The following is a 12,289-nucleotide window of genomic DNA, read 5'->3' as shown; positions in this document are numbered from 1 at the left end:
AGAGCAGATTTAAATGGTTTGGACATGTTCAGAGGCAAGAGAGTTGGCATATTGGTAGAAGGGTGCTGAGGATGGAGCTGGCACGCAAAAGAGCAAGAGGAAGACCAAAGAAAAGGTTGATGGATGTTGTGAGGGAGGACATGAGGAGAGTGGGTGTTAGAGAGGAAGATGCACGAGATAGGCTTAGATGGAAAAAGATGACATGCTGTGGCGATGCCTAACGGACAAGTCAAAAGGAAAAGAAGAAAATTATCTCTCTCACAGTGGACATGCAACTGCGATGAAAATTTCAGACCCTTCCATGATTTCTAAGTGGGAGAACTTGCAATATAGCAGGGTGTTCAAATACTTATTTTCTTCACTATAAGTGTTCAATGCAGCCATTTCTTTCCTTTTTGCAAAGCTGACCACCATCTGTCCCTCCACATTCTTTTTCTGGATGCCATACTTACCAACTACTTCTTCACCACCTCTGTTTCCTTCATCAACATGTCCATTAGAATCTCCATCAATCATGACTCTCTCTTTCTAGGATGCTCAGAACTACTTCATCTCGTCCCTTCCAGAATTTCTCTTTTAACACTAGGTCACATCCTACCTGTGGGGCATAGCTGCTAATCACGTTATACATAACACCCTCAATTTCAGGTTTCAGCCTCATCACTCAATCTTATACTCTTTTCACCTCCAAAACATTCCTAGTCAACTTTAATTTCTCCTTCTATCCACACCATGATAAAGTAATTTAAATCCTTCCCCTAAACATCTACCGTTAGTGCCTTTCCACCTGGACATACAATATATCAACCTTTCTCCTAATCATCATGTCAACCAACTCCCGAGATATACCTGTCAAGGTCCCAACATTAAAAGTCCCCAAATTCAATTCTAAGATCTGTGCTTTCCTCTTCTCCATCTGCCCAAGAACTTGCTTTCCACTTCACTTTTGTCTTCAACTGACAGAAGCTGGATTTCCACCAACATTTTGCAGGTTAATAATGCCGGTGTTGGATGTTGTTAACTCGGGCTCGGACGAATCCCAAATGGAATTCTTTAGATAAATGCACATATTAGTTTGGGAGAGTTTTAAACCAGATTATATAATATTTGGGAAATTCACGTCAAACTTACCTTTGTGTTTCCTGGTTTGGATATGCTCCTGGATATATTTTGCCCCTATCGGAACACAGAATGCACAGAACTTTGCCGGGAGCGTCCACTTTTTGTATGTTGTTTGGTTCGACATGTTGATACAATTTTCGTCCCTATCTGCATGGTTACACTTTTTTCAAGCAATGCCCATCTGAAACTGTTTTTTTTACTCTGTAGTTTTTATCAATTTCCCTGGCACGATCATCTTTTTTGCTCCAAGACTTTCACCATACTGGAAAACGTGCAGACTGCTTGATAAAATATGCGTACGTATGTTAATGTCTACTACGGCGTATAACTATGCCGTAGTAAACAGAATGCTTCTCTATTTAATGTTAACATCAGAGTGAAAATCCCAGTGAAATACTGCCAAAATGCTGCCGGAAATCGGAATGTTGTCGTTTTCTAAACACCAAATTTGAAATTGAATTTAATTTAATGCAAACAGATAGCAATGCCGTGAACAGATAGCAATCCCGTAAACAGACAACAATGCCGTTTTCTGCTATAACAGCTGTGACTAACTTCACGACGAGCATTGCCGACAGATGGTGGCCGGTCTTGATCACAGCCTCGCTCCGCATCAAGCCGTACTCCACCAAAAAAAAAAAAAAAAAAAAAAAAAAAATTCAACGGATTTACACATTTCACAAAAATGACAATTTCGGATGAAAAGACTCAGAATTCCGTGAATCCGCGGAAAATTCTCATCCCTGAGTAGTAGTAATCCGTATGGTGCTTCTGGTCACTTGCAGGATTATGATTTCTCCTTATCTTTGTTGTGTGATTTAAAAGTTATAGCTCTTCCAAATAAACAATCAATAATTGTAATACTCGATATCCTCCTGCCTTGGTAAGGCCCTGCTTCTGTGCCCAGTTCTGGTCATTGGGCTTTGGTCAGTTTGGGGGGTAGGGGTGGAATGGACCTTTCCGATGGTGGTCTTAAGCTCTACCCCCTTAGCTATGTCCCACAAGCTTAAAAAATGGCGGATGAGCAGAACATATTTGAAGTCAATTCTCTATCAAGTATTCCAGATAATATTAGGGTACGTTTTTTCCCCAAATGCGTCAGACTTGTCTAAGAGAGTTCTACAGAGAGGTCTCATCTATTTCATGCAAAGATATGTACACAGAATTAAGATTTTGGATGGAGCAGGACCCAATGGCACAGTTACAGCGAAACGTTGATCGATGCAAGAACGTTTTACGCCTCACAAACTTCATATTGAAATCCAACAGGATAAAATAGTGTAATTGTACTGCACATGTAAAGCAGGGTGAGTACTTTTTACTTGGAAAGATCACGAGTAATATCATTGTCGTCTTTATAAGTGAGTGAGTGTACTTATTTGACTTGGCTCACAATCGAAACCAGTGCTCTGCCTCAAGTCTGATGCGATACAAATAGACATTTCTCTTGCATGACATTGCGCATTTACATATCCCTAACCTGGCAGGAAAAACGCAGCGTTGCCAGTCACGCCGCCGGTCTACCTCCCAGCGCACTCAGCCTGCTGACCAAGCATCCCCTATCCGAGTGGGCTCTGTCTTTTTGTCCTGTCCTAACTTGTCACCTGCACCACCCATGTGTTATGATCACCACCATATGTCTTATTAGACTCTGATTTTTCTGACGTTGAAGAGGACCTGGACTTATATGACCACCTGCCCAATTCTGACTGATATAGATTTTGGTCCCAGTCATTTTTGTGTCACCTCCCGCCGTTTCCAGCCCCCATGTGCCTCAGTCCAAGTCCTCTCCCTCCGACCTTTTCTGAGACACCTGTTTGGCTATTCATCTGGGAACACTCCAGGGTGGCACACAGAGGCATCCAAGCAGAGCACAACTTTATGCCTCCCGCTTAACTCTGCCCAAGCCACACAAAGCAAAATCCGCCAATAAGTCAACTCGTTCTATAATCACTCATGTTTCCCAGTTCACATTCCTGAGTCGGTGTCCACTCTTCCACTCCCGTATCCACTCCTACCAAGCCTTGATGGCAGCAGGCTGAGGAGGCACCTGCTGACCCCAAGCCACCTCGGGTTCATGTCTTGGTGGCGCCTGACCCCAAGCCGCGTCTTGCTCATGTCTCGGCAGCGCCTGACCCAAGCCACCTCTTGCTCTTGTTGCGGCTGTGCCTGACCCCTAGCAACCTCTTGCTCATGTCGCAGCTGTGCCAGACCCCAGCCCCCTCTGGCTCATGTTGTGGCGCCGCCGGACCCCCAGTCAACTCCTGCACAAGTCTCAGCAGCGCTAGACCCCCAGCAGGTTATTGCTCATGTCACGGCGCCGTCAGGTCCTCAGCCACCTCTCAATCCTGTGTCAGTGGGGCCCGAAACCCAGCCCCCTCCCATTCATGACTCAGCGATGCCTGAGCCCCAGCAGCCTCTTGCTCGTGCCTCGGCAGTCCCCGAGCCCTAGCCGCTTCTTGTTCGTGCCTTGACAGAGCCTGAGCTTAACCCGTCTCTTGCCCGCACCTCGGCAGAACCCGAGTCCATGCCTCACCAGACCCCAAGCCGCTGGTCGAGAGCCGCCAAGGCGTGGTCGAGAGGCAGCGGCAGCTGGTCGAGCGCCACCGAGGCATGATAGAGAGGCAGCGGCCGCTGGTCGAGTGCTGCCGGGGCATGGTCGAGAGGCAGCACCTGCTTGTCGAGTGCCGCCGGTGCATGGTCGAGAGGCAGCGGCTGCTGGTTGAACGCCACCAAACCGTGGGCAAGAGACAGCAGCTCCGCACCTGCGCCTCATTGACGCTAATCAGGTCATGCATATAAGCCTTGTGTGTTCTATTGTCAGTTGCCAGTTCGTCGTGTTTGAGACTGCATCATTTTTTCCCCCCCAGAGATTCTTGGTGATAGTATTAGTAGATGTCCAATTTGGGAGAGCTTCTGTCCTGTTGAAGACTATCCATTTGTAATTTATTAGTCTGACAGTGTATGATTGGAGGTGGAATCATTCAGAATAGTCTGACAACCCTCCCCAGATGAACAGACTTTCAATAAAATCTTTTTCACGACTTCGGCTATCTGGTTACCACTTTGTTCTTGGCTTTGTTTATTTGTATGAGACGTCAGATGGTTTGGTTACTTTCATCGGTATATTAATTAGTGAAGGCCAAACCCCTTCCGAAAGATGTCTTAATTCATTGGTCTGCTTGAATATGCACCCAAATGTTTAGTCTGTTTTTGACTTGCTGGATTTAACCAATGCAGCTGGGGTTTAAATACAATACCTATGCACACATACAATTTTGTGGAGATCAAAACACATTTGTTGGATTAAATCATTGAAATTCACATATTTTTGTGTGTGTCATTTAAAAGATATACTTTATAAATTGGGATTTGGATGTATGTTTAACAAGGTTAGTTTACAAAACAAGTGATCATATTAAGAGGGTTCACATAATTTCAAGCAGCACTGTATAAAGAATAAACATTTCTAATATTCAGACAAAAAAATGTGATAACTTGTTTTAATGTCTGTTTCCAAAATACACATGGGTGTGTGTCTGTGCGCACATGCATTCCGAATTGGGAAACAGGTAAACACCAAAACAACCATGTACTTTTAATGTAATGATTATAAATAAACAGTAATTATTACTAATAAACACAAAATTGGGAGCCTCCGCCATACAAACAACATTTGATTGGTGAAAGAACAAAACTTAACTGATAAGAGACAAAATTGTACCATGGGATATATAGACTGCTGGGGAAAAAAAACTGAGAAATAGAAATAGTAGTATAAGAAGTCAAAGAAAAGAATAAATAGTGACAGCCATTGCCGCTAAGGGAGCTGGCAGTCTGGCCTCGGTAGAAGCGCTACATTTTTGGTTCACAAAATACTTGTTCTTTTACGGCATCTGATATGAAATCGCACTTTGAATGATCGGAGACCTGGCACAACGCATTGTGGAGAACCTAAACGCCATGTGTATTCCAGTTTGGAGAGAATGTGACAAAAATAATGCATTTTTAATGCGAAGTGAAAGTTTGAAGATTGTTTTTTTCATGATTTTCAGTGTGAAACAGGCATATACGGTTAGTATTTGATGAATTATGATGTTATCTTTCATAATAACTATCTTAGTAATCTGTTACGTTTTTGGACCGTGTGAGGAGAATAAATAATACCCTGCATGCAGCGCCACCAGTCCCGAAAAAGAACAGGGCTGCTCGAGGTGGTCCTGAACGAAGATGAGCGATAAAGAGGAAATGTTATAAATTGCACCCAGGCTTTTTACTGGTTCATTCTACTTAAGATTTCTGCACATGGCCCTAAAAAAAGCATGTAAATTATATTGACTTCTGGATCAATTGTGATACAGTGATCTTTCTTAACTTGTCACTGTCTGGACTTGATAAAATGTAACACCGTTGGGCAACAATTGGGGATGTTTATGTATGCTTCTTGTTGCCAGGTTGATTTCAGATATGTTGAATGGTGCTGTGTTGTCAGTATGTTGAGTGTTTAAGGTGCAAGTACTGCTAAAGATCCATTGCCAGTGATCAAGAAGGTGTCACTATACCAGCTAAAGTTCCATGCTTAGTTTTGTTTTTAATCTGAGCATTTTTTCTCAACATCATACACTTGCCCAATGATTGGCAATTGAGTTTTATGCGTTTGATTATGCATATTTTGAATACATTACACCACTGGGGCCTCAACTCCCTGAGAAGGGTTGCGTCAGGAAGGGCATCCGGGGTAAAAATTGTGCCAAACATATATGTGCTTTCATCTGAGATGACACGTTGTGGCGACCCCAAAAGGGACAAGCCGAAAGAAACTTACTTTTACAGACTCCTTTGTTGTTCATTAAGGCTTTTTTCAGAAACTTGTTTGGTAAAATCTAGGTTCATGTAAATCCAATTAATTATTCAATGAACTAAAATTTGCCATGTCATTTGTAAGCGTTTTGTAACATTAATGCAATGTATTTACATGATAAATGTACACACTAATATGAACAAAAGAAATTAAACGACTTGGTATGACTCAATTGACTTTTTTTTTTTTTTTTTTTTTTTAAAAGGATACAGCTCCAGATCGAGTTACCAGTGACAAATTAAGTCAGAGGATGGCCCGGGACCGGGATGTTTTATTATTGGCGGGGGTTTATTCCATCCGACACAATGTGTAAAAGCCATTTTGAAATGACTGAGCAGTGACAGTAGTGACATTTGGACAAACAGTTGGTGACTTTCATCGAGTGGCCAACAGTCAGCTGAGGACTTCCGTTGAAATTAAGGACTAAAGCAAGTTGTGAAGTTCCCAATAAGGTTGTAGACTTTCCCTCAGTTTAAGACACCTTTGATGTTAGTCTTCGTAGTCACAGGAACTTTCAAAGCTTAAGGAACTCCATCCTTCCATTTTCTTCACCGCTTATCCTCACAAGGGTGGCGGGGAGTGCTGGAGCTTATCCCAGCTGTCAACGGGCAGGAGGCAGGGTACACACTGAACTGGTTGCCAGCCAATTGCAGGGCACATTGAGACAAACAACTGCACTCACAATCACACTTAGGGGTAATTTTGGTGTCCAATTAACGTTGCATGTTTTTGGAATGTGGGAGGAAACCAGAGTGCACGGAGGAAACCCACGCAGGCACGGGGAGAACATGCAAACTCAACACAGGCAAGTCCGGGATTGAACCCGGGACCTCAGAACTGTGAGGCCAACTTCACCACCTGAGTTACCGTGCCACCTTGAGGAACTCCACTTTTTGCTTAATTTTCATAGGCAAATTTAAAGGAAAATTACATGTAACCCATTTCTTGAGGGATTTTTATTAATATTTCATCAAAATATGGGACAATTGATCATATAATGTATTAATGTATGACCTGAATGAAAAGTTAAAACACAAAAACTGACATAATACTCATTTTATAGCATACTCACTTTATAGCATTAAACAAGCTTGGACCATTTTTTTGCTTTTAAAAAAGCATTCACTTTTTACATGGTTTTCTTGTTTTTTGTATGTAGGCCAAGAATATTAATAGGTAATCAAAACAAAATGCTATTTTCTCATTGCCCACAGTCCAAGGGATGATTTGGTACCTAAAATACATTATTTGAAACATCTTTTAGAAATCCTTGGCGGAACCACAAATAAATTGTGTTGGCCAGACACATAAGGACTCACAATTGCAAATATGGAGCCTATTGAACACTTACGATTGTTGCCTAAACTTAACGTGAGCAACAGCCTCTTCTATTATCTACAGATCTTCTTCTTTTCCTTTCGGCTTGTCCCGTGAGGCGTTGCCACAGCGTGTCATCTTTTGCCATCTTAGCCTATCTCCTGCATCTTCCTCTCTAACACCAACTGCCCTCATGTCTTCCCTCACCACATCCATAAACCTTCTCTTTGGTCTTCCTCTCGCCTTTTGCCTGGAAGCTCCATTCTCAGCACCCTTCCACCAATATACTCACTCTCTCGCCTCTGAACACGTCCAAACCACCGAAGTCTGTTCTCTCGAACCTAGTCAGCAAAACATCCAACTTTGGCTGTCCCTCTAATGAGCTCATTTCTAATTTTATCCATCCTGCTCACTCCGAGCGAGAACCTCAACATCTTCATTTCTGCTACCTCCAGTTCTGCTTCCTGTTGTTTCTTCAGTGCCACCGTCTCTAATCCGTACATCATGGCCGGCCTCACCACTGTTTTATAAATTTTGCCCTTTATCCTGGCGGATACTCTTCTGTCACATAGAACATCAGACACCTTCTGCCAACTTTCCCACCCCGCTTGGACTCGTTTCTTCACTTCCTTACCACACTCACCATTGCTCTGGATTGTTGACCCTAAACATTTGAAGTCCTCCACCCTCGCTATCTCTTCTCCCTGTAGCCTCACTCTTCCCCCTCAACCTCTCTCATTCACGCACATATCTGTTTTACTTCGGCTAATCTTCATTCCTCTCCTTTCCAGTGCATGTCTCCATCTTTCTAATTGTTCCTCTGCATGCTCCCTGCTTTCAATGCATAACACAATATCATCTGCAAACATCACGGTCCAAGGGTAATCTAGTCTAACCTTGTCTGTCAGCCTATCCATTACCACTGCAAACAGGAAAGGGCTCAGAGCTGATCCCTGGTGCAGTCCCACCTCCACCTTAAATTCTTCTGTCACACCTTTCTCCAGATCCACAAAGACACAATGTAGCTCCTTCTGACTTTCTCTGTACTTTTCCACTAGCATCCTCAAGGCAAATAATGCATCTGTGGTACTCTTTCTAGGCATGAAACCATACTGTTGCTCGCAGATACTTACTTCTGTCCTGAGTCTAGCCTCCACTTCTCTTTCCCATAACTTCATTGTTTGGCTCATCAACTTTTTCCTCTATAATTCCCACAGCTCTGAACATCGCCTTTGTTCTTAAAAATGGGAACTAGAACACTTTTCCTCCATTCTTCAGGCATCTTTTCGCCCGCTAGTATTCTGTTGAATAAGTTGGTCAAAAACTCCACAGCCATCTCTCCAAATTGCTTCCATACCTCTACCGGTATGTCATCAGGACCAACTGCCTTTCCATTTTTCATCCTTTGTAGTGGCTTTCTGACTTCCCCCTTAGTAATCATTTCCACTTCCTGGTCCTTGCCTCTTCAACTCTTCCTTCTCTCTCATATTCTTCATTCATCAACTTCTCAAATTATTCTTTCCATCTATTTAGTACATTACTGGGACCAGTCAACACATTTCCATCTCTATTCTTAATCACCCTTACCTGCTGCACATCCTTCCCATCTCTATCCCTCTGTCTGGCCAACCTGTAGAGATCCTTTTCTCCTTCTTTCGTGTCCAACCTGGTGTACATGTCTTCATATGCCTCTTGTTTAGCCTTTGCCACCTCTACCTTTGCCCTACGTCGCATCTCAATGTACTTGCATCTGTGGTACTCCTTCGAGGCATGAAGCCATACTGTTGAACGCAGATACTTCTGTCCTGAGTCTAGCCTCCACTAATCTTTCCCATAACTTCATTGTGTGGCTCATCTTTATTCCTCTGTAGTTTCCACAGTTCTGAACATCACCTTTGTTCTTAAAAATGGGGCCTAGCACACTTTTCCTCCATTCTTCTGGCATCTTCTCTCCCGCTCTTATTCTATTGAATAAGTTGGTCAAAAACATCACAGCCACCTCAGCAATCTGCTTCCATACCTCCACTGGTATGTCATCGGGACCAACTGTTTTTCCATTCTGTTGAGTGGCTTTCTAACTTCTCCCTTTCTAATCAAAGCCACTTGCCGGTCATTCAAGCTTGCCTCTTCTACTCTACCTTCTCTCCCATTTTCTTCATTCATTAACTTCTCAAAGTACTCTATCTACTTAGTACACTGCTGGCACCAGTCAACATATTTCCATCGCTATCCTTAATCACCTTTATTTGCTGCACATCCTTCTCATCTCTAGCCCTCTGTCTGGCCAACCTGTAGAGCTCCTTTTCTCCTTCTTTCGTATCCAACCTGGAATACATGTCGTCATATCCCTCTTGTTTAGCCTTCGCCACGCGATGCATCTCAATGTATTCTTTACGCCTCTCCTCAGTCCTCTCCGTGTCCCACTTCTTCTTCGGTAATCTCTTTCCTTGTGGGACTCCCTGTATTTTGGGGTTCCACCACCAAGTCTCCTTCACCCCTTTCCTACCAAAAGACACACCAAGTACTCTCCTGCCTGTCTCTCTGATTACCTTGGCTGTCGTAGTCCAGTCTTACGGGAGCTTCTGCTGTCCATCGAGAGCCTGTCTCACCTCTTTCCGAAAGGCCGCACAACATTCTCCCTTTCTCAGCTTCCACCACCTGGTTCTCTGCTCTACCTTTGTCTTCTTAATCTTCCTACCCACCACCAGAGTCATCCTACACACTACCATCCAATGCTGTCGAGCTACACTCTCCCCTACCACTACTTTACAGTCAGTAACCTCCTTCAGATTACATCGTCTGCACAAAATATAATCCACCTGCGTGCTTCTACCTCCGCTCTAGTAGGTCACTATATGTTCCTCCGTCTTCTGGAAATAAGTGTTCACTACAGCCATCTCCATCCTTTTTGCAAAGTCCACCACCATCTGTCCCTCAAAGTTCCTTTCCTGGATGCCGTACTTACCCATCACTTCTTCATCGCCCCTGTTTCCTTTATCAATATGTCCATTACAATCTGCACCAATCACAACTCTCTCGCTGTCTGGGATGCTCAGAACTACCTCATCTAGTTCCTTCCAGAATTTCTCTTTCAACTCGAGGTCACATCCTACCTGTGGGGCATAGCCGCTTACCACATTATACATAAGACCCTCAATTTCAAATTTTAGTCTTATCACTCGATCTGATACTCTTTCCACCTCCAAGACATTCTTAGCCAGCTCTTCCTTTCAAATAACCCCTACTCCATTTCTCTTCCCATCTACTCCGTGGTAGAATAATTTAAACCCTGCTCCTAAACTTCTAGCCTTACTACCTTTCCACCTCCTCTCTTGGATGCACAGTACATCAACCTTTCTTCTAATCATCATGTCAACCAACTCCTGGGCTTTTCCTGTCATAGTCCCAACATTCAAAGTCCCTACACTCAGTTGAAGGCTCTGTGCATTCCTCTTTTTCTTCTGACGATGGATCCGGTTTCCTCCTCTTCTTTGTCTTCGACCCACAGTAGCTGAATTTCCACCGACGCTCTGCAGGTTAGCAATGCCGGGGCCGGGCATTGTTAACCCGGGCCACGACCGATCCAGTATGGGATTCTTTAGATGAACGCTCATATTTGTTTGGCACAGTTTTTACGCCGGATGCCCTTCCTCACGCAACCCTCTGCATTTATCCGGGCTTGGGACCGGCCTCCAGATTGCACTGGTTTGTGCCCCCATAGGGCTGCATTAACGTGAGCAACAGCCATTGAAACGAATTTACCTGGCGTGCGCCCACAGATGAGTTCTAACAAGTTTACCTGTTGTTTGGTTGTTAAGACATCTTCAGCTGCTTCTTCAACCTCTCTCATAAACTCCACAACACCGTGACTTTTGGAATCCATGGCTATTATCCCAATGTGACATCAATATCCGGGAGTAGCACTTTCCGCGACACAAATGCAATGGGGCATGCGCATTACGTCACCATTTTGGATCACTACGGCATCCCAGTCGGTCAAATTGTACGATTTGGGTACATTTGTAGGGACGTAAAATGTTTCTGTTGTACCGTGACTTAAAGACCTCAATCAACAAAATTTACTGATGTATTGCTAATTTTAGTGAACGTGAACTCAACTTTGTTTATTTCTGACTGATCAACGTAATTGAACGCACTATTTTTTTTTGTGTCGATGAACGTTTCTGAATGACTGTTGGTTATTTTTAAGGGTTCCAGGTTATGTGCGTTTTCCAATATAGAACAAGCCTTAACACAGTAAATACGATCCGTTATACGTCAAAGAAAAACCTCAACGCCATTCATGATTATATTCAACAGACACGTACACAGCAGGTTGTGGTTTAGTGTGCACGATGTGAGTTCATGGACACTCGTAAATTTACTTCCGTAGAGGGACAAAGCATGCTGGGAGCGATACAATACAATGGGCGCTCCCAGCATGCTTTGTGGAACTAAGACTGAAAATAGCATTGAAGTGTACGTTTTGTGGGTAGCACCGTGAATCACCGGAAAGTGTTGGCCTCAGAGTTCTGAGAACCCGGGTTCAATCCCAGCCCTCCCTGTGTGGAGTTTGCATGTTCTCTCCATGCCTGCATGGGTTTCCTCCGGGCACTCTGGTTTCCTCCCACGTTCCAAAAACATGCAACATTAATTGGACACCAAATTACCCCTAAGTGTGATTGTGAGTGCGGTTGTTTGTCTCAATGTGCCCTGCGATTGGCTGGCAACGAGTTCAGTGTGTACCCTGCCTCCTGCCCGTTGACATCTGGGATAAGCTCCGGTACTCCCCCCGACCCTTATGATGATAAGCGCGTTCGTGGGTCCCTTCCCGACTCGTGGTCGACCCCTCACTCATTGGGGACTTCCATGTATTGCATCCTGAGGGTACGTTGGGGGGGGGGGGGGTTGTTACTGTCATGGGTATTTCTGTTCCCGATGCAGTGCGCACCTGCTCCGATGAGCAGATGCGCTCACCTGCGTCTCGTT

At 44.0% G+C, this 12,289-nt stretch overlaps 1 protein-coding gene across 1 annotated transcript in view; it reads right to left on the bottom strand.

The window, feature by feature from the left end:
* The window catches only part of pdrg1 (p53 and DNA-damage regulated 1), a 29,638-nt gene extending 18,129 nt beyond the window's left edge, over window positions 1-11,509 (bottom strand). The window contains exon 1 of the mRNA XM_061832884.1: window positions 11,100-11,509. Coding sequence (XP_061688868.1) covers window positions 11,100-11,183 — 84 coding nt within the window. The 5' untranslated portion in view covers window positions 11,184-11,509. The remainder of the gene's footprint in view (window positions 1-11,099) is intronic.
* Window positions 11,510-12,289: the final 780 nt, after the last annotated feature.

This window comes from Syngnathoides biaculeatus, chromosome 10 (genome assembly GCF_019802595.1).
Source record: "Syngnathoides biaculeatus isolate LvHL_M chromosome 10, ASM1980259v1, whole genome shotgun sequence".
NCBI lineage: Eukaryota > Metazoa > Chordata > Actinopteri > Syngnathiformes > Syngnathidae > Syngnathoides > Syngnathoides biaculeatus.
This window is presented reverse-complemented; position numbering and strand designations above follow the sequence as displayed.